The 23249-nt window shown below is 43.2% G+C and overlaps 2 protein-coding genes across 6 annotated transcripts; one reads left to right on the forward strand and one right to left on the reverse strand.

Moving 5' to 3' along the window:
* Positions 1-1326: 1326 nt before the first annotated feature.
* LOC109645343 (serine/threonine-protein kinase tousled-like 1-B) lies at positions 1327-14618 on the forward strand. Of its 5 annotated transcripts, none has more exons than XM_020110933.2 (22): positions 1327-1966; positions 3810-3931; positions 4978-5046; positions 5224-5262; positions 5388-5463; positions 5547-5590; positions 5688-5777; positions 5905-5985; positions 6092-6184; positions 6304-6414; positions 7464-7600; positions 7824-8015; positions 8302-8368; positions 9146-9243; positions 9501-9582; positions 9689-9780; positions 9872-9961; positions 10454-10623; positions 10897-11032; positions 11302-11413; positions 11700-11807; positions 12915-14618. In XM_020110933.2, exons 1-22 carry the CDS (start codon positions 1840-1842, stop codon positions 13062-13064), a joined length of 2286 nt encoding a protein of 761 aa, XP_019966492.1. In that variant the 5' UTR covers positions 1327-1839; the 3' UTR covers positions 13065-14618. The 5 variants fall into 5 exon arrangements, with proteins under 5 accessions (XP_019966492.1, XP_019966499.1, XP_019966507.1 ...); XM_020110940.2 differs by having other exon boundaries at positions 5694-5777; XM_069510636.1 differs by having other exon boundaries at positions 1556-1826.
* A 1703-nt stretch (positions 14619-16321) lies between these two features.
* Positions 16322-22548, reverse strand: LOC109646129 (Golgi reassembly-stacking protein 2-like). The gene is made up of 10 exons (XM_020111847.2): positions 22350-22548; positions 21605-21685; positions 21297-21500; positions 21021-21107; positions 20765-20895; positions 20228-20360; positions 19625-19748; positions 18989-19096; positions 18346-18471; positions 16322-17710 (listed from the first exon to the last, which is right to left on the reverse strand). Exons 1-10 carry the CDS (start codon positions 22410-22412, stop codon positions 17451-17453), a joined length of 1317 nt encoding a protein of 438 aa, XP_019967406.1. The 5' UTR covers positions 22413-22548; the 3' UTR covers positions 16322-17450.
* Positions 22549-23249: the final 701 nt, after the last annotated feature.

Raw genomic sequence — 23249 nt, forward strand, 5'->3', positions numbered from 1 at the left:
TCTTACTCACGAGTGAAGGTAGTTTTCAAAATGTCAGCCCACGGTTCCAGTTTTCCGAGAGACATTTGACACTCTGGGAATGTCCGGACTGCTGCATGAATATCAGTCACCAGTCACATGTAAGCTCACAACACATTACCAATTCATACCCGATATGACAGTAACAGTAGTAGTGTTATACAACCATCCTCATTGCCTGTCAAGATTATTGCACTGTTACCATGGAAACCGTGTGACCAAAAAAATCAGGTTACCATGGGCAGGTGCATATGAGGTGCAGTGTGACCGTTCGTGCCTCAGTCTATTTCCTGATGCAAGCTGGCTGCAAGTGGAGCAGGGCTTTGACAGACAAAAGACGCTTTTACACAACTGCTTTCATTTTTTTTAATCCTGGCAAATTAATTTATAGTAGAAATAACTATTAAATCAATATAAGGGGGGAATCGTAGGGAAAGTTTTGTTAAAATGTACTACATTTAAAGTAAATTAGAAAGGATCTAAGAATAGAGGCCAAGTATTCAGCTCTCAATATATATAGATGTGTGTGTGTGGTGTGTGTGTTGCCCTACAAGAAGGCATTTTGATGCACTGCACCAAATTTGGAACAAAAGACCCTATAGCCCAGACCACATCACTATCCTCCCACCTGCACTCCCCTCCCTGCAACTTGTATTTCAAGACTGAAAAACAGCTTATCAGGAACCTACCTAAAACACACACACACATACACGCACATCTCTCCTTCAATCTCATTCCTTGTCTGTCTGTCTGTCTGTCTCTCTCTCTCTCTCTCTCACACACACACACAAAAACACTCTCTACCTCTTAATCTCTCTCTCTTTCTCTCTCACACACACTCTCTCTCACTCTTACTCACTCTGTCTCTCTCTCTCTCTCTCACATACACACACACACACACACACTCTCTCTCTTTGTGTACACTCAGCGTACATGATGCTTGTCTGTCTGACATGATATATATATATATATATATATATATATATATATGTGTGTGTGTAAAATTGTATTCGATATATATTAATGTATACAATTGACATCCCTGTGTGTATATGTATTTATGTATATTTACACATATCTTGTTGTTTTCTTATATTTCTTTGACAATGTACATATTTTATTTTTGTAGTGTATTATTATATATCATAATAAGTGATATTACAATTCCCATTGCATACATGTATAATAACATGTATAATAGCATATAAATAAATAAATATATATATAATTGTGTGTATGTCTGAACGTGTGTGTAGTGAAGTGTGCACCCGCGCGTGCGTGCTCGTGTGTGTCTGTCTTCCTGCTCGTCAAGCAGTCAGCAACTTTCGGCCATTTTTGGTTGTTTTCCTCAGCACAGGAGGCTGATCTGGGGAGGAGGAGGGTGGTGCTCCACACTGAACCTCGGGCTGCTGTGGAGGAAGATAAAATGATCCAGGATCAGCGTGTGTGTCGGTGTCATGCCATCCCCCCTCGCGCTGCTCGGTGCGCGCCAGCCTCGCGATAGCCTCGCCTACTGGAATCAAAGCTCCGCTCGCGCACTGGATGCTGAGAGGCGCGCGGTGCGGTACGGTGCGGTGCGTGCGGTGCGGTGCGGTGCGGTCATCATGCAAAGGTTACACCGGATCCGTCTCAGCGAGCCCGTGAAGAAGAAGCCGCTCCTCCGCAGGACCCGCACGGGTCGCAGCGTACGAGACGTCTAGCGACGGAAGAACCGACGTTTCCGGGCCCGTTCGGCGACAGCAGGTGTCGATGGACGCAAGTTTGGGATTTCCGTGAAAAGGCAGAGCGAACGCTGGCTCCTCTCGGCGGTAAAGTGGCTTCATGAGTGTCCAAAGTAACAGTGGAAGTGGTGGTGGAAGTTTGGAGGCGACGCCATCTTGGTCGCAGCTCTCCTCGTCCCCAACGATTTCTCAACAACATATAACGGCGACCGCAAAGAGCAAGGAAGGTACATACCAGCCCGCCGAGGGCACCGCGGACCCTGCGTCCATGGAAGTGTGTTGTCTGTGGGAGAAGTGGCGGATCGGGGCCGTGTCGAGCTATCGTGTAGCGGAGTAGAAATGGATGTCAAGTTCACTGATGCCGTGTATTGGAAGCCAAACGTCAGCTGTCAGTGGAGTTGATGGCCAGTCTAAGTAGCAGCGGGCTATCGTGTCTGCACAAAGGCAGCGCTAGCTTCCTGTTCGCTGGCTGTCAGCCCACAGGACTCCTGCTTAGTTCTAACGACGCGGGGCGAAGACACTGTTTTTAATGGCAGCGCTTATCAACAGCATCTAGTTAGATTGAGGAAAACAGCGTAGCGGCGTATCCATGAATGCACAGCGATGCACGTCCCCGCTGCTGTGAACTTGTGAACAGGCCCCGTTTCATACTTTCTGCTCAGTTTGGAAGCGTCTGCTTTTACTGTGTTGTCGACGTGTGGTTGCTGTTACTTACTGTGGAGGTGATGTGACATACCAGCGGCAGCAGGCTAACATAACCCAAGAGCAGTAGTTCTAGGTTATAATACGTTTATTCATCCATGTACGTCGACAGCTGTTTGTTAACAAGTCGTCAAAAACATTTCAGATCACTACCAGGATGTTGTTGTGAGACTTCAGTGTCAACTTTAAAGTGTCAAGTGTTAATGCACTCAGAGGCAGAATACTGCTGGAATATCAAGCTGTAGCTTTATAGATGTAAAGAAGCCAAATGACTCTGCCTTGTCCTGAGGTAACCTCACACAGGCCTTGTAGTGTGCTCTCAGTTTCTGTGCACACGGATTTCATAATGTCCATACTGCCTTTTAGGGCTGGCCCCGGTGCCAGAAGCTATGTAAAGATGACAGCCAGGAAATGTCCAATAAGGAAACAAACACTTAAGCAGCAGCACCCAGCAGGGAGCAGGGGACCTGTGTGCGTCTGTCTGTGTCTTTGTGTGTCTGTGTCTGTATGTGTGTCTTTCCCTGGAAACTGGTCTTCATAGAACAGGGCCCAGTCCAGCAGCATATATGTCAGCCTATTTGCTTGTATTAGAGTCGTTTTATTCATATCGTGGTTGTGATTTACATCTGTACAGGGTTAACACGCAGACATTTGCAGCTCTGAGTGTATACTGAGGAAATTAAAATGTAAAACCAGGCTTTTGTAAAGCCCTAAATGGCCTGTAAAACAAAAGGCAGTTCCTGTTTCAACAGCATAATGAACACTGTTGCTCATTTGTAGCATCTTTAAGACACAATGCTGCTGCTGAAACATTTTCATTTACATTGCAGAGTGTCATGGATCAATCGTCCAGTGTCTCAGATGATGCATAGTTTCAGAGGTTTTGAGATCCCTTACTGTCAGAGCATTATGCACAGAAGCCATTGTTGCAGTCTGAGAAAAATGGAAGCGCTGGTTGTAGATTTGATGTGTTGGACTCGCTGCGTCTGGCCTCCGCTCTTCTCCCTCCTGGCTCCCCAGTGGCCGAATGACCTTACTGCTCAAGTTAGAAATGCAGTGTCATCTTAAGTATCTACCATCATTGGAAGAAAGTGCATCTTTTCAAGAGCTACCTTCTGCACCTACAGTTAAATCCATATTCTATTTTTATCATAGTGATCACTCAATTTTCTCTAATCCTCCCCCAGATACTGTCCTGCTCTCCTCGTAGCGCTCATTTTTTAAATTCACCTCCAGTACATTTTTCACATGGATATTTGTTTGTTTGATTCCTCGCACTGCTACGCTCTACTGTTTGTTAGCAATGGTGATAATGTAAGCGTCGTAACCTCACTCTGTTGCCACCCCCCCACCCCTACCTCATACCAGGGCCCATGGAGGAGCTGCACAGCCTGGACCCCAGGAGACAGGAGCTGCTGGAGGCCAGGTTTACAGGAGCTGTCAGTGGCAACACAGGAGGCAGCACTGGGAGCACCAGTGGAGGTGCTAAGGTAACAGATGCACAGAAAAGCTAACGCCTTGTTTTTCAGATGCGTCATACACACAAACAGTTCACCCAGTGCCTAAAGACTATCACTAACTTTACATGAACACCAATATTGAGAATATTGACCTCATTCTGGATGAGACATTAATTCAATAATGGTGTTTACATGAGTTGCTAATGGAACATTCCTTTAATATTCCCTTTACATGTTACGGAGCATAGTCTGACAACAGCATTGCGTCAACGTTATTTTTAAAACCTTTTAAAATCTCAAACTGAAATAGTTCATTGTACGATGCTACCGTATCCTGTTACAACTCCCTTTTAAATTTTATCTCGATTAGACCCAAGGTGATCATTGTCAAGCAGTTGGTAACTGCTGTATGTCAATGTCGCAAAATGCTGAAGAAAACTCCAACAGGATGTTATAATAAATATATAATTACATGTATATTGGGACTAAGGTCAGAATAATCCACATTGCTAATTTCAAGTATGAGCTTATTCGAGACAATCAGAAAATGTGGTTTATGTGACTGTGTCTAACTCAGACCATACTCAGGTTAAAATCTGAATATTGGTGTCTACATCAAAGAAGTCAATGACAGTACATTGAATGCCCATGCTCTGCTATAATGCTAACAACAAGCAAAGCTTAGTGGAAGCAGGAGGGTGAATTAGTCTCGAGGCTTGAGTGATCATGAGTGACTAACTCTTGGATGATAGCTAAGACAAGACCAGAGAGTCAGGGGAGTTTTTGGTCCCTGGAAGTGACAAACTAACCTTGCGGTGGAAAAGCAGGTTAAAGTTCCTGTTTTCCTTAGAGTGATGCCATCTTGCTGGAAATATTTGTTTGATGGAAAATTTCCAAGTGACACGCCTAATAACTGAAAATCTCGATCAGACGTTGCACACTAGCGGCCTGCCTCTAGGCTCTCCGTCAAAGTTGCTTACATTTCATGAGGTCACAGAACTTCAAATAAACCACATACCTGTGCCGACTATTTCCACACTGCATACGCTAACTTATTTAATCCTCTCTGTGTGTAGGGTCTGGCCAACGAGTCCTCTAACCACAGCTATGGCAGCCTGGGCTCGTCAAGCGACAAGGAGTCAGAGGTAACACACACAAACGCTGTGACCATTTGTGACTAGTATTTACTAAATGAAGCTGAAATTAAATGTTACACTTCTCATTATAATGATAAAGGCACACACAATACTGTTTTTCTGTGCACGGCCCACTCGCCTTTCTGTCTTTCCCACTACCTCCACCTCTTCCTCTCTTCTTTCTAGAACTCTGATTTGAAAAGAGGGAGCTCCCCTGCCTACTCAGTATGTACTCGTCCTTCCTGATGCTCTCTCCTGCTGTACACCACCACTGAATCCTATTTAGTTTGGTAAAACTGCTGGGATTTATATCTCATTGGTTTCCTCTTCTTTTTCGTATTGATTTACAGACCCCAGAGAAGAAGCACTCTGAATCGTCCAGAGGGAGGAAAAGGAAAGCTGACACCTACTCGGAGAGTAGTCAAGGTATGACTGACACCAGTACAAGATCAGTGTAATGTATCATTTATTACTGTCTGCATTGAAAATGGGTTCCTATTTCTTTGCAGGGAAGACCTCCACCCGTGGGCCCAAGATCAGCGATTACTTTGATGTGAGTATGACAGCAACTAGTGTTATGCAACTATTCCACTATTTTTATCACCTTGCACATGATTCTTAGGTGAATACATTTCTTTCTTTCTGCAAAGTTCCAGGCTGGAAATGGTTCCAGTCCAGTCAGAGGCCTCCCATCAGCTCGTCGTTCTCCACAGAACTCGCACTCTGCTCCAGGTTCAATCGTGAGTTTTTGACAGTCACACAGTCATCTCACACAGAAGGATTTCCTATGAATTACTTGCACATGACCTGGATGTGAGTTTCTGTTATGTGTAACTACGATGTTTAACAAAACCTCTGTGTCTGCAGATCCGGCAGAATAGCTCCTCTCCTACAAGTCTGTGTTTTGGGGAACACAATCTTAAAGCTTCCTCCAGCAAGTTTGTCCAGGTAATGTTAAGCAAACAGAAAACACAGTTGTTATTACAATTTCTACCTTTTACAGTATTCCCGTAATACACAATCTGACTGGCAGTTGTTTGTGTGGTCATTTTAGACGGATTTAACTGGGATTAAACTTGCTGCTCTGGAGAGCAACAAGAGTCTGGACCTGGAAAAGAAAGAGGGGCGAATAGATGACCTGCTCAGGGTGAGTTCACTGTCTATATCCTGTGTCTTGAGATATATAAGATGCTCTGATTGGGTGATGTCACCTTATTACTGGGTCGTACTAGATCTATTACTCTCCCCATTGTCTCTCTTTAACAGGCAAACTGTGACCTGCGGAGACAGATCGATGAACAGCAGAAACTCCTGGAGAAATACAAGGAGAGGCTCAACAAGTGCATCACCATGAGCAAGAAACTGCTCATAGAAAAGGTTTTTGAATGCATACTCACGTTTGGATATCCACCATATGTTCATGATCACACCACAACATCTGAAATTTAAAGCTACCACGAGGGAAATAAATAAACTAACAGCTACACAGCCTGAATGAATGTAACATAGATACTAATTTGATTAAAACTGTTCTTACATGTAATGTGTTCACAACATTTCGAAGATTTGAAGCTTTACTTCCAAAGGTGGCAATAAAATTCAGACTTATGATACATTCACTCCAAATGCAAAGTGAAGTCTTTGTGCAATGCATTTACATACAAAGTCAATGCAAAGACCAAAATAGATGGAAGTAGACACTGTTCACGCTGGATTGACGTGACTCAATAGAGGACACAAAAGTCACATCGTTTGCCTCTCCTGCTCGAGTGGAAATATTTGAACTGCCAAAATTTGCATGATGCAATGTCGTGAAAGCCAATCAGCGTTGTGAATGAAACCTGCCAGAGACAGGTCCTGGCACCAATACCGGCTAGCAGATCATCAAACTGGCCACTGGTCAGCCTCAGGCAGTCATCAAGTCATAACTCCTGGAGAATACGGTGAAATTCTCTGAGCTGTGTGAGTCTCCGAATGGTCTTGTGAACCCACACGCTACAGCGCTTTGGTGCGAATGCAGCATTACATTCACACAAGAAATGGTGCCAACACAGTCACACCTTTCCCATAATTATTCCAATATTCTCTGGTGTTTAATCTTTGCTTTGGTCTATAACTAATGATGGTTAAAAACTCTAGTAATTATTGCCTTATTGGCCTTTAAAATCTAAATTAAAGAACAAGCGTTATTCTTCATGGGTGATCTGTCTTTATCTGTTGTGGCTTGGATTGTGCCTTGTGTGTGTGCGCTGATTTGGACAAAAGTATCTGCCACAATAGAAAAATGTAATATACATATAATGCAGGGATGAGAAACACTCTCTTCGATCCCCTTTAGTTGCTTCTTTAGAGACACCTTCAGCTTCACTGTCCCTTCATTTCTCATTATGTGCGTGTGTGTCTGCCTGCCTGGTTTTTGTGCACAGAGCACCCAGGAGAAGCAGTCGTGTCGTGAGAAGAGCATGCAAGACCGCCTCCGCCTCGGTCACTTCACCACCGTCAGACATGGAGCATCCTACACGGAGCAATGGACTGATGGATATGCATTCCAGAACCTGATCAAGTGAGGGATTGCAAACGTGCATAATTTATAATCCCAGTGAATTATTTTGCATTGGGAACTACATTAGAAATGGAATTGAAGGGTTCATAGTACACAGGAGAATTTTAAAAGCACCCTTTTTTTTATACAACCAGAAGAAAACATATGATTAGATGTCTTATATTCTTCTCCTGTCTCTCCTACATGACCTGCTCCCTTCTCTTCTGTGTCCAACTCTCCACAGGCAACAGGAGGGTATAAACCAGCAGAGAGAGGACATAGAGCGACAGAGGAAGCTGCTGGCCAAGAGGAAGCCTCCAAACCCTGCGTCCCCCTCCCTCTCTGTGGCGTCCACCTCCGAACCCAAGCAGCGCAAAACCAAGGTGGTCAATGGCAATGATTCGGACCCCTTCCTCAAGCCTTCGTTGCCCCAGCTGTAAGTTTATTGAAACAAAGGATACTGGCAGTGTGGAACTGGAGGATTCTAGACCTTAGATGATGTTTACATTGTTTTGGGCTGTTTTTACATCCTTTATATTTTCAATTTACTGAGAACTGAATGAGCGGTTCTCATTTTAGTTTTCAACTGGAGGATTAGAAACTAATTAAAAGGTGAAATAGAAATGAATTTATTAGTTGATCGTAATTAATGTATCCAATACATTGTGTTTGCTCATATTGTTGTTCTCTTTGGAGGTTTTGACTTGTTCATGTTTTGACAGATTGACTCTTGCTGAGTACCACGAGCAAGAAGAGATCTTTAAGCTCCGACTTGGACATCTGAAGAAGGTCAGTAAAACTATCATCATTCAGTCAAACAAGCAATCAAGAAGGAGGTATTATTACCAGAAGACGTGTTATCATGAAAAAGAAAGTGCTAATGTCTGGAAAATTTAACTTTGTGTTCACCATGTGCTTAGTTTCTCACACACCTCTCTACCAGGTATACATCACATAAAACTTTGGCTACTTCATATACAGACATATTCTGAATCAGAACCATTCACATACACTGGTCATGCATGAGTAATTGTATGTTTAAAACATAATTACATAATTGGACCAGGGGGACATGGAATTGTTATTGAGAGTGAGAATTAGCAAAACTTAATTTGTTATCGATGTTATTCAAGTCTGGACTGATAAGATCCAATCAGGAAGAAAATATGGGTCTCTGCATTATTTTTTCCAAACCGTCCAGACTGAAATGCAAACCTGTGAGTTTTTGAACTAAAGCAGGACTAGCAGCGTTTTCAAAAGTCCCAGGTTTCAGGGGTTGGAAAGCTCAATGCATTTTAAATAAATCCATATTAGTCTAGATGAAGCGATCGTTTAATTTAACGAGTGAAATCATCTAATGGCCAAAAAACAGGCAAAACAGTAAAGGGTGAGTTGGATGCAACAGTACTCCCACGTTCAGCTCTAAATAGCCACTGGAGACTTCATTTGTCAGCAATTTGTTTGATTGCATCAATGATGAATAAATAAATGTGATTGTTTTTACAAACATTTTAAAACTACAAGAAGTGAAATGTAAAATGCTGCATCTCAACTTGGTGTTTGTAGGAGGAAGCTGAGATTCAGGCGGAGCTGGAGCGTTTGGAGCGGGTGAGGAACCTCCACATCAGAGAGCTGAAGAGGATCAACAATGAGGACAGCTCAGCGTAAGTCCACTCCACACACAGCAAGTCATGAATAAATGTAAACCAATGAGTGTAAATCATAGTTTGATGATACCACATTTAAATTTTTTATTCATTTATTCTTTTATCTAGAGTAGCAATTCAATCATCTCTCTTTGCAGATCAGTTGTTTTAAACACGACATTGCATTTGCCAGATCAGTTCCTAGATCAAGGTGATGAGCGTTTCCTCCTCATGTTCCCTGATGATATTAATCATTAATGTTCCTCGCCACACAGGTTTAAAGACCATCCTACTCTGAATGAGAGGTACCTGCTGCTGCACTTGCTGGGCAGGGGCGGCTTCAGTGAAGTCTATAAGGTAATGCATCTATAGTGCGGCACAAGTTATTGTTGTTCTCTCCCCCTGTGTAAAGTATGCTCAGACACAAACGTGTGTATGATGTGTGTGTTTTTATCAATCACAGGCTTTTGACCTGTTTGAGCAGCGCTATGCAGCTGTTAAAATCCACCAACTCAACAAGAACTGGAGAGAGGAGAAGAAGGAGAATTATCACAAGTAGGTCTCGTCTCGCACAGTTAAATTCTGACGCACGAAGACGTGTCACCGCAGTCATGCACTGACTACTTTGACATTTATTTCCTTCCAGGCATGCATGCAGGGAGTACCGGATACACAAGCAGCTGGACCATCCCAGAATAGTGAAACTGTACGACTACTTCTCTTTGGATACTGACACGTGAGTCACCTCTGACCTCTGCAAGCTGCCGCCCTGCTGGGTCAACATTTCCTCAGGTTGCTGGGTTAAAAAAACATTGTTGGCTTTGGTTTTAAGCAGAAGGGTTGCACATCAGTAAGAGTCAAACCTCTGGGATGACCCTGCACAGAGAGTATTCAAATAATGCATAAATTGTTTGAAATCTGCCTCAGGGCATGACGTCAGAGCTACAAGTTAGAGCAAATATCACAGGGGTAAGAAATATGTGTGATTCAGCATCAGCATGTCCTGACAATGGTTACATTTTAGCTGTAAAGTGTACCCTTGTGACATCTAGGCACCCAAACCCAAAAGAGTTAAAGAAACTGGTAGCCATAGTTATATACCCACAAGATGTTACTGAGTACTTTTCTTATTGTGGACCTGTATTTGTTCTCATTGAGTTGATCATTTAGATCTTTCTCCCCCGTATGTGACCATGTGTGTGTCCGTCACCGCCCTCTGTTCTCTCAGGTTCTGTACAGTGCTGGAGTTCTGTGAAGGAAACGACCTGGACTTCTACCTTAAACAAAACAAGCTGATGTCAGAGAAGGAGGCTCGCTCCATCGTCATGCAGATTGTCAGCGCCCTGCGTTACCTGAATGAGATCAAACCTCCCATCATCCACTATGACCTCAAACCTGGTGGGTCACAGCATTAAAAACAGTTTCTATGTCGAGATGAATTATACATCAAAGTTAAGTGTTTATTAAGTGTTAGTTACATGGTTAAGTCTTGGTATTTTAAAATTGAATACACACTCAGAGTTTGTTGCTTGCAGTGTTTGCATCTTCTTAGAAGAGGGTGCAAAGCTTTTATAAAATCATCATTTAGAGCTTTTCAGTTGTTCTGAGAGCTTTACTTGTTAACCTGGGGTCAAACACTGAACTGACTCTCGCTCTCCGTGTGATACACAGGTAACATTTTATTGGTGGACGGAACTGCGTGTGGGGAAATCAAAATCACAGACTTTGGCCTGTCAAAGATCATGGACGACGATAACTACGGTGTGGATGGGATGGACCTCACATCACAGGGGGCTGGTACCTACTGGTAAGACACAAACCCTGAAATCAGACACCAGTCCCCACCAACCTTGGCACACTGGCGCATAAATTCCATTCGCGGCATGAATGTTTGTGTACTTATTGCTGTTTACAACTCGGTCACAACATTCAACAGCGTTTTTTTTTTTCTTTGTATATTGCAAAATGCAACACTGGCAAGAAAGCAAGATGATTCACATTAAATTAAAGAAAGAAAGAAAAAATATGCATGAACTCTTTTGTGACATGGTTAGTATTCTGTACTTGCATTTCCAGGTATCTTCCGCCCGAGTGTTTTGTGGTAGGGAAGGAGCCGCCTAAGATTTCCAACAAGGTGGATGTTTGGTCCGTAGGAGTGATCTTCTTCCAGTGCCTCTATGGACGCAAGGTACAGCAAAAAACAAACTACACATTACACTTATGAAAGAGCACACGAAATAAACAATTTGGGAATTATGACACAGTAATAACACAGATGCTTGTGGGTTTTCACAAAATGTCGTCCATTTACATTAATGAGACTTGAGACCTTTCAGACATGCTTAGATCTGTAGCCATGAGCTTTGTGCTTCGAGAACTTTTCGCTTGGATTCAGTGTCCATGAAACAACTGTGAGTTTTGTGGCAGTCGGAAAGACTTTGGATTGTGGTCATTTGAGCGTCTTGTCTCTGCAGCCGTTTGGTCACAACCAGTCTCAACAAGACATTCTCCAGGAAAACACCATCCTCAAAGCCACAGAGGTCCAGTTTCCTGCAAAACCACAGGCGAGCACAGAGGCCAAGGTAACACACACACACACACACACACACACACACACACACAAACACAAACAAAACCACACACATAAACTTGTGTAGTCACAGAGGGCCATTGTGTTTTACTTTATGCTTGACATCTCTTGCTAACTTTACCTCAGTATCTGCTCAACATATACTGCAGATAGCATCTTCTCCTCACTTTAAAGTGTTACTTTAAAGTTCTCTGACTCATTTCAAGTCAGCATATGGCTGATGTGATTCCACATAAACTAAATGTAGGCTAAAGCCCTTGAGATGTACCAAAGGCAGGTGTTCAGAGTGTGGGATGGGAATGACAGAGGTACCATCCTCCCTGTTTGTAGGTTCCTGTAACATGGAAATGATTTTGAGGCTGTTTAAAGATGAAATCTTTTCGTTGTGTTGCTTTGATTAAATACCATGAAAAATCTATTCTTCACATTGATCTTACACTGCTGTCACTAATCAGTACTTTGTGTAATTTGAAATATAAACTTGAGATGATGGACATTCCCGTGTAAAAACAGAAGAGTAAACTGTCTTATACTCATAATGATAAATGAGCTGAGACAAGGTGTGTTGTAGTGTTATGTTATTAATACGTATGTACATAGATAAATTAAGCATGAAGGTCGTCAGAAAATGAAATCAAATAACTTGCTGATACATGCTCAACCATCTGAATCAAGAGCAGTTTAATGTGCAGTCTTTGTCACCAAACAAAACCAAACGTAGACTCTTGTATCTTATGAGGACTTGCATGCCCTCACACACACACACCACACACACACACACACACACACACACACACACATACGTTTGTACTTCTATCTTAGTGAGGACCTTCATTGACATTATGCATTCCACAGCCCATTACCCTAACCATCCAAACTAAATGCCTAACCTAAACCTAATTCTAACCCTAACCCTAAAACCAAGTCTTGACCCCCATACAGTCCTTTAAAGGGGGGGATCACAAAGGGAGGACCGGCCAAAATGTCCTCACTCCGTAGGTTAAAGGCTTCAACTTGTCCTCACAAAGATAGCTGTACAATCAAACACACACACACAGACTGCATCTCTCTCTCTGAAATGTCCTCCTGTGCTCTGCAGGCGTTCATCAGGCGCTGTCTGGCCTACCGAAAGGAGGACAGGTTCGACGTTCACCAATTGTGCTCGGACACCTACCTCCTCCCTCACATGAGACGCTCAAACTCCTCCGGCTCACTGCAACCCTCCGTCTCCTCTCTGCCCACCTACTGATTGGCTCTCTCACGTGACTGACAGCACCCTCTAGCCAATCCCGAGGCAGGATTGTTGAAACTGAAGGATCTTCTTTTTTCTTCTCCTTTTTTTACCTGAGCTGCACCTAAAAATGGATAAGTTGGCAACGGAACAGAATCAACTGAAGCGATGGAAGGAAAAGAGGAGGGGCAGAGGGGATACACCCCCTTCACACATGTTGTAGTGTAGTGTCCTTGAACTCGACAGTGTGAGACAGTTAAAAGAAAAAAAAAGAAAGGCTGAGATGTCGCAGGGAAATGGAAAGAGAAGAGCAGTGATAGAACAGAAAATAGTGGAATAGCTCAAGATTGGTGCAGAAAAAGGAAATTATGAAGTTAGTGGATTTGTTAATGGACTTTAATAATTAACCCTCTTAGGAGACATTTCAACAGCTGTAGGAGCTGCTAGATGTTCTCGCCATTCCCACCTCTACACACACAAACATTAAAATATACATAACAGCAGGCAACAGAAGAGAGGTGTGTGTGGTGCAGCAGGGCTACAAGTGTGTGGACTACGTGTTTAACCCTGCATTCAAACAAAGCATAAAATGATGGTTGAACTTTCCCTCGTTGCCCCAACGCACACAACAGGCTTGATTTAGAGGTGATGTTGTAACCTTGATGGGACTTGGCAAGAACAAAATGGAAAAAAAAATGTCCCAGATTAATTTCTGGGGCTGATTTGCACTTGTGATCCAGACCGTGCTCATCTGGTCTCAGATTTGGCAAGAAGTACCACAGCGCCCTGGACTAAATCCTCCATTCACATTTTTCTTTTTGTTGTTTTGCGAAGCAGTTCAGTTCAGGTCAGCTCAAAGTGGACGTGTGAATGTGTCTTAATCCATTGTTGCTGTTCAGATAAGAGTAGCAATGTTTCAAATGGGCGGAGTATCACAGCACCATGTCGTCACAGACGTCGCCATGAACCTGCCTGAGAGGAGCTGGACTGATCTGAGCGACTGGATCAGCCGTCTCTGCGCCGCAAAGACTCGGGGACACAGAGTTTCAGTGAACATTTCATGTGTAGGAGACTCACTCGCAGAAATATATAGTTCTGAGGCGTATCCTTGCTTCCCAGTGTCTCACTTTGCTCTGTTTGTGTTTCTGTTTGAAAGCTGTTCTCAGTTTGCTGCTATAAATGTTGCTTTTAGTTGGTAATGTGTGAATGGTTTCTCGCCTCGCATATGTGCATACTTGAACTGTGTTAAGAGGAACGCTCTCCGAAGCATCTCTTTCTTTTTTTTTTTTCTTCTTTTTCTGAAATGGACACCAGCTGCGCTGATCAAGGGGGACGAGACACGTTCTTCTGCCAACAACATCAAATGTCCATGTGGGTTCCTTTTTGTTTACTTCATGTAAAGGTCCAACAGACACTGTATGGAGCTCAATCCCATTCTGCTGTGTAGTGAGAGTTGGTCAAAGCCAGCGGAGGTGGGCCCCCGCCCCGTGTTGCAGCATGTTTTACTGCGGCTAGAAATCAAGTGGATATATCCAAATGTTGTCGTCCTGTAAATAAAACACTTAACCTGTATGTTGTTGTGACGTTTTACGCTCCTCTCAAAACATAGAGAACCCCTGGACACTGCCCACAACACGCCTGTGGCAATGGAGGGAGATGTGCACAGACGAGGAGTCAGATGAAAGACGTGAGTGGGTCTCATCTTCCCTCTGCACTCTGGCCTGCTTTAAGAATAGTTCTTAACTGGTTTTCCTTGTGCGAGCCGCTAGACAAAAGAAAAACCCAAACACAGTGAAGCTTCAGTTAACGACAGGTGAATTAAACTGCAGGAAGTACCTGCTGTCACGGCTTGCTGCTCCCAGAGGAAAGCCAGTGATGGAAGTGAAGTCTGTGTCCACTTTGATTAACTCTCATTTTATCCACATGAGCGCAGGAAGGCAGAAAACAAACATCTCCCCTCTTTTTTTCCTCCTCCCCTGACAAGACTGGAGGAGGTGCTGGCAGTGAAGTGTATATCCCCCCCATGATTAATGAGAGCCGTGTGTTGACAGATGCAAGTACAGCCACTAGTAATCTACATGTCGGATCACATTAGTGGTGAGGCAGTGCAACGCAGGGCCACATCATTCATATGCAATAAAGGCCGCTGTACAAGTCTTAATTCCCGCAGCGTGACCCATATTTCCTGTCGAGGGTGATGCAACCTCGGCTGCAAGTGTTTGACACAAAAGATGGAGGCGACGTGTCTGTGTGAAGATACTGGCATGTTCACATTCTTTACACATGGCGCCATCTGTCACAATGTTTTGCAATATTACGCAGTGAGATTTACTGAATAATACTGATATGAAATACTTAAGATGATGACTTTCACACACACTTCACTGGGGTTTGGTTTGTTCAGCTTCTTTTGTCATGAAACAGTCTTCCAGGCATTTTCTCAGCTGCTGTTTTCCACCCTGTTTTTTTCATTTTTTCTACATACAGTATGTGCTTCATACAGTTAATCCCATTTAAACCTGAATTTTGCCGGTGGTAATCCAGTTTTCTTGTTTTACTTCCAGCGAGAGATGTTTTCACTCCTGTCAATGTGTTTGTTCTTTGTGAGCCAGATTACACAAAAACAACTGAGCAGATGCCTTAACTTATTTTTTGAATTTCTTTAACACAGGGAATTTCTTTAACACAGGGACTGTGTTAAAGAAATTCAGGGTCAGTAACATTTTTTCTGGAGAATCACTGGTGAATCTTGATGAAAAAAGTCCTTAGGTGAATTATTATTATTATTGGATTGGATTGGATTGTCTAACAGTGGGTTAAATGCGTCTCAAAAAAGAATCTCTGAGGCCCTAAAGCCAAGTTTGCTTTTCTAAAACTTGTAAAACTGGTTGTTCATTCAAATTCATAGGACTAGGCATTACATAGACTTGCTCTTGGCACCTCCAACTCTGACAGTTGTCCATCATCCTTGGCCTTGGCAGAGGTATGAGCTCCACTGAGTGAAATTGTACTTCACCATGTTTCTCCCAAATGTTTTGGCAGCACCTACTTTTTCTGTCTGTCAATTTTTCCTCAATCACCAATATATCACCTTTTATTTCCAGGTGATCAGTGTAAACCAGCCTGTGGTCGTGATGGACACTTGGTGTTCCACAGATGAGCTGTAGTGTTTTCAGTCATCTTCATTAGAAATGTCTCCTTGATAACGATACTGACAGAGAATTTAGAACAGAAAGAAACTGTAGACTTTATGTAAGGAAACGAGAGGCATCATGTAAAATGTATTTGGCTTTATTGCTAGCACTGCATCCTGCAGATGTTTTCAGAAACCTGTTACAGCACCACCTTGTGCCTGTACTGCATCACTACAACTCTGCTCACCAAATAGCTCTGACCATGCCAGGAGAAGACGCTAGTGTCTAATTTAATATTTCTACATCCGCGTTTAACCTAATAACAATCGCAAGCTCTACTCAGTAGCTCTTGTGACTGTGAGCGTGCGTCTCTTCTGGTATGTACTTCAGGCAGTAACCGTCACCGTGTGGTCGACACAACGTGCACTGAAAGAGTTCAGGGTTCAAACATGGACACATACAAAAAAAAGGGACAGACTAATAATTTCAAAACACAAAGGTGGTGCAAAATAATGCAGATTCATTCATTGGGTGGACATTTCTGTATTAATACATGTCAATCAAATTCATCTATTGGTAAGGGGGAGGGGGTCTATCAACTTATAATAAAAGGCTACATTTTAGGGCTGGACGATAAAAAAAACCATTATATCTAACATGTTCATAATTAGCTATTGTTTTAATACAGCAGTACTGTCCATGTGTAATATGTGTCATGATTAACTCTACATTGGTTTGTTGAACTTCCATTTGTAAGTGTAGCTGTTCCCAGTCATGACATAGGTAGTGATTCACTGAATTCAAATTATCACCCAGCCCCATTGAGATGAACCATTTATATAGAAAATATACAGATGTAACTATGAAACAGAGGATTGCCAGATCAGAAAAGGGGAAAATCTTAAAACGGTTATTTCTTCTTGATGTAACTGCAGAAGTGCGAAGCAACCTACAAACCTAAGAGTAGACCTCTTCCTCGTCATACAGTAGCTTAGTAAAGCTCTGACAATCAGGTAATAATGAAACATTTGTAAGAGTCTACATCTGTCCCCCATTCTTCATATCCACTCATCCTTCATCACTCCACACAAGCTTCCTCACCCACAGCTGGAGCATGCTGGCCTCTGTGTCTGATCTAGTGCAGCCGTTCCGCCTGTCCCTCTGGGCCAAATAAATAGAAAAAACACAGAAAAAGACATACGGGGGAGGAAAAAAGAGAAACCGGGTGTGTGTTTTGGTTTTAATGGCAGGTGTGATCTTCTTTCCCAGGTTATGACGACGTTTGTGTTGTTTCCGTGGGGGCTGGGGATTCCGTGGCGTTCGTGGGGAGGGCTTCTGTGGATGCCGTGGAGTCGGCGGCGGGGTCGACGGCTGACGCCGCTGTGACTGTGACTGCGGCAGCGGTGGGTAAGAGAGGGGCTACTCCCTGAGGCAGGAGAGGAGGCACCTGGGAGGGCAGCATGGTGGGAAGAGGGGGGAAGGGGGCCAGACCTGCCAAGTTGAGGGGTGGGAGAGAGACCAGAGGAGGAACTGTCGAAACAAAATGGATTCAAATTATAGTCACATGATGAAGTGTTGTCAGGATTTAGATTTAAACATAATTTTTAAACCACACCATATACTATGGCTGGGCAATAAAACAATATCAATAATTATTGCAATACTTTTTTTTATCAATGGCAGCACAACAAAGGTTCAATATATATTGCTGTGTTGCTTATGCATTGTGTAAACAGTGAGGAGGTAAAACACAACTGATCTACCTTAGATTTTAAACTTGTTAAAAACAAGGAGCAAAGATCCATCTTTAAATTTAAAATAAATAAATAATATCGATATCAATTGATATGAGAATTTTCATCTTGTGATCATTTTTTGTGATCTCTACTATATACTTGAAATATATACGTGTGAATATATAGTCTTAGTTTAGCCTTAGGGTAGACTATGGTAGGGCTTGGTATACAAACATGGCTTGTAGTATGTACAGTAAACACACCTAGCAAATACTTACATACATTAAAATTTGAATACTGACTTTTGTGACCCCTTAAAATAAATCAACGTCTGCTAGTGACCAGCTGCCATTCAGGGAGCCATTTCTACGCAGTGTTTATCTATAGTAAAAATGTACAACTGCATCCAAGAAGTAGACTTTTATTTACCTGTTCCCAGTGGCGGTGGTAAAGTGCTGGTGCCTGCTAGTGACAAGGCACTGAGGTCTGGGAGTGGCAGGTTGAGGTTGGGGAGGTTAGGGAGAGGAGGTAAGCCAGCTGGGAGGGGCATCAGACCTACACAGACACAAAAACATTTTGTTATGGAGTGGAAGCTGGGTACTAGTCATTCATCTTTAAACTGCAAGTGCCTCTTTATAATTTCAGAAGTTTGGTTAGTTTACTTGGTCTTAATAGAGAAGGATACACCTGACATCAAACACCTGTAAGTTGACATGTCTAAAGTTCATGGCTACAAAAGGAGAAAGACTGAATGTATGAGCAAGGTGGGTTGAAGTGAATATGAATACACTGGCTTTGTGAGCTTCTGCTACTTCTGCTGGACCTTTAAGCCAAACACTGTTTACCACTCATGGCAGCTTGTCCCAAAGAAAACAAGGTGTGTGTACAAGCTTAAACTTGACAAAATGGATAAAGAAGTTGAGTCAGACCTTTCCTTTTTTATCTGGAAGGGTGTGACCACCTGTATAAATCTACAGCAGTAACGCCTCTGATACCCTTGAGCTTTTTTCAAATGTCACAAATTCGATCTGACTCAGCAGACTGATGGTGTGTGTTTGAGAAATGTACCCACCTGGTAGCGTGGTGGCAGGGTTGAAGCTGGTGGCGACACGATTCAGTGGAGTGAGGGGGCTAAGGGAAGGGCTGGTGGAAGAGGGGAGCAGAGGGACTGTGGGCAAACCTGGACGGGAAACAAGAAAAAAATAATATATTAAGTGAGAATATGAATATATCATGTTTATTACGTCTGTTTGTTTGTCAGCAGGTGTACGCAAAAACTACAGTTAAGATTTTCCAAAACCTTGGTGGACAGACGGGAAACAGGACGGAACCCATTACATTCTCCAGATGAATACACATTGCTCTGGGTTGATTTTGTGTTTGAGATTTTTGCTAATTTCCAGGCAGCAGTGCATAAATCCTTCAAAAAACTGTTCAATGTTCACTAAGTTTAGGAAAGCGGCAATCATCTACAATGAAAACCAAATGTTTAAGCTATGAAATGTTTTAATTTCATGTCTCTATCCGCTTCAGTTTTTGTAAACATGGGAAAGTCTGACAGCTCTTTAGGAAATGCTCAGGTTTCAGGTGGTTGTATTATTCGGCACCTTGGGTCTTAATGGGCTCAGGGGACTGGTGAGTATGCGCTCTGCATAGTGCCATTCTACTTGAGTGTGTGACCATTCACAAAATGAGCATTGTGAAATACCTGTCTGCAGCTCGCTGGGCATGGTGGGTGGGGCTGTGCTGATTGACAGACCAGACAGTGAATCCTCTAGGCTTGTGGGGACAGCATGTGCAGTGGGAGGAGGGGTCACTGCTGAAAGCTGGACCTGAAGCAGTTAAAACAGAGAGGATGAGGACAGAGGTAGAGAAAAAGATGCTGCTGTCAAACAGATAAGGTCACATTCATCCAAACGTGCAAGCAGCTCTAATGAGTAGCATTGCTCTCTGTTCCCCCGGCATACTCTGCTGCATACATAACTAGGAAACTTGCATTTTTAGAGTGTGAACACTTGAAAAAGAAATGAGAGGCCACAGGACACAAAACTTAAATCTTCTCAATGTCATGCTCACACTCTGCATACTGATGGCTTAAGTTTTGGCTGGTGTGATAAAAAGCACAGGAGACCAGTGTGCAGGGATACAAAGTGGTAAGGATTATTAGGATTTATACAATGTAATTCTCAAGTATGGATAAAAATGGTGATATTTAGATTTGCAGGCATTGCATTTATATTTTACAGAAGTTTGGCTTTAACATGTCTCCAATCTGAGTTGTCTAGTACTGTAATGTAGGTCATGGTTTCACCTCAGTGAATCCATCCTTCAGTGGACTGACGGGCTCACTGGGATTATTTCCGGGGAAACAGATCTTCTTCCCTTCTTCAAAAGGCCGAGTTGGAATCCTGTGAAGGTATCCATAGCCAATCCCACATCCAAGGCTGGAAAATGTAGAAAACATGATTTAGAGAATCAAAAGAAAACAAAACAAAATTTTCCATTCATTTTGACGTATTTCCCATTTTTTAACTCCGCCAGGAGATTATCTTGTTGTCTGCGTCTGTTTGCAGGTATCACGCAAAAACTACAAGATGGATTATCATGAAATTTGGTGAAAGGATGTTTGATTACTGAACCCTAAATGGTGAATGGTGTGTGATAAAAAAAGCACTGAGCATAGAAATGATGTGCGGATGTGTGTTTGTGAAAAGGTGAATGCAAATGTACTGTAAAGGGCTTTAAGTGGTTGATAAAACTAGAAAAGCACTATACTGCCCATTTACCATTAAACACATCACTTTATAGCAGTGAGTGTGAGAAAAAGGTAAACGTGTGTATGTGTTACCTGCCATCTCCTCCCCAGGCACTGTTGGGTGTGATGACCACCTCTCTGCAGTTGTCAGTGTCTGTGTTGTACACATAGAGCTTCAGGCCTTTCCCCTCGTGGCTCTCTATCAGGGAGAACAGGTCCTCGGACTGCAGGATGGAGTCAGATAGTGGCAGAGAGGTCAGACAAAATGGAGTAGACAACATGGTTAATACCATGACCAGCGTGTGTGAAGGAGTGACAGAAGGGAGGATGTGAAATGCTCTCACACTACCTCATTCATAACGGTGTCAGCTCCAATGATGTAGTCAGTGTGCGGCCGCAAGCCAGCCAGAGCTGCAGGGGAGTTTGGCTCCACTTCCTGTCAAAGAAAGCAGGGGGGATATAAATACACAAAAAACTGTTTTGTCACATAGAACAGCATAAGGCCCCTTTTCTACTGGTCCAAAAACCCACTTACACTAACTAACATCTGGGTTTTGTCTGCAATGGGAAAGGGTACAATCTGCATTCACTCCCAGGGACAAATGATTATATCAGTGCTACGTACCAGCACATGCCAAACATTCTCATTGGCTCCTTCAAAGCTGCAGAAACGAATAGATACACCAAGCAAGCCCTGCCCTCCCCACAGGTTACTGGGCGTGACGGTGGACTCCCGCAGCTCCAGAGTCTTCGAGGAGTAAACCAGCATCTTCACTGGTTTCTCTACACTGGCTTTCAACAAGTCCTTCAGAGTGTCGTTATCCTTGTTCTGCAGGAAAAAAAGGGAGAAAAAGAAAGAAGAGGCAACCATTTAACACATCGGCCATAATGAGTTCCTTTGCATCCTGTTTGACAGTTGCTGGCTTTCCTCACCAGTCTGGTATTATTGATGGAGACAATGAAGTCAAAGAAAGGCTCCAGCCCTGCACGGTGTCCAGGGGAATTCTCCTGAACCTGCAAGAGAAGAGAGAGACAACCTGAGCTGCTGCTGGATGTGACACCAGCTTTTTGCACTTTATTTCACTTCAACCTGACATGCTCTGTACATACAGCACAAACAGGTTGAACACGCAAGAGAGCCCATGCTGCGTCTGAGCCTGTTTTCCCTGTTGTTATGTGCATCTCTCACATTAACCAGCACCCAGTACAAACGATATGGTCTGCTATGTCTGACCATAAACTAACCTGAGCCCGGACCACAACACGAGCCTGTTTCCGGAAATCTCATATTTCGAGTTTTGCCAGAAAAGGCGAAAGACGCAGTGTACATAAGGGTCCGTCCGATAATGGATGTATCCACAGAACCAGCTTGGCAACTGTCATTCAATGTAGCTACGTAGCCTCAGCTAACATTAGCACTGGTGCTACTACTGCTAAGGTAAGCACATTTATTCAGCTACCCAGCGGTCATGAGAATATCACGCGTCCAGAAACCGTGTGTGACTGACTCCACTCCGAGAGCTCACGGTGTTTTCCCCTGACATGTTGGTGGTGTGCAGGCGGAGGCCCCGGCAGACATCCCCGGCCTCTCGTCAACACACGGAGCCGAGAAAGCTACGGATCATCCCTGGACGCTAAGCTAACGGCTAACAGCGGGGTGTCGGGGCTGAACACTCACCCGGAGGACGTGGTACCCCTCGGAGCCTCCCCCCGGTATCTCCACGCTCTGAGACCCTCCCATGCTGTCGCTCTCTTAAGGCTCCGGAGGTGTTCTGATGGCCGCTAGCACCCAGAAGAGGAGACACGGCGGAACCACACAAACACCGGGGTACACGTAGCCAAGTGACGAGCTCGGTGGTGCGCATGCGCCGTTACGTGGCAGGAAGTAGGGCCTCTGCGAGACGTGCAGCTTTCAGGCGGTTTCTGTCTTTAAAGAGGTGCAATCATTTATATTCTACACTTTGTTCCACATCCTCACACTCCTAATGTATATAATGCCGTGTTTTATATCGACCTCTATCTTATCTACATTGTAATCTGTGGACATTTTACTGGATTGTCTTTGGACATCAAGGTGCACAGTCAATATGAGACAGACATGACACTATTGAACTATGTGAGGTGTTTTCTTCACATGTTTTGCTGTGTGTTTTTATGTGTGAGATATGTGCAAGACCCACATTTTCAATCTCTTTCTCACTTTACGTTTTCTCTGTCATTGCTTTTTGCTGAGCTGACCTGTCACGCACGTATGACAAACACAAACTTTTTACTCCGAGACATCTTTAATGTTAACTCATCACCAAACGTTGACAGTAACATCTTTCAGTAGCCTATTCAATTTTTTTGTTTTTTCATTATTAAATATTATAAATATATTTATTAATGTAAAAACCTTTTGAGAATTGCTGTTTCCTCCCTTCTCACTCACAAAATTAAAAAAATATCAGCAAATAAATTGTAACTAATATTCAGCTATAATAAAACTTACATTTTATTTATATTTTATGTTTTTGCCTTTATTAAAATAATAAATCCCCCCCCTTTACCACTGACTGCTCTGATTGAACCTTCTGAC

The sequence above is a fragment of the Paralichthys olivaceus genome, chromosome 16, assembly GCF_024713975.1.
Source record: "Paralichthys olivaceus isolate ysfri-2021 chromosome 16, ASM2471397v2, whole genome shotgun sequence".
Classification (NCBI taxonomy): domain Eukaryota; kingdom Metazoa; phylum Chordata; class Actinopteri; order Pleuronectiformes; family Paralichthyidae; genus Paralichthys; species Paralichthys olivaceus.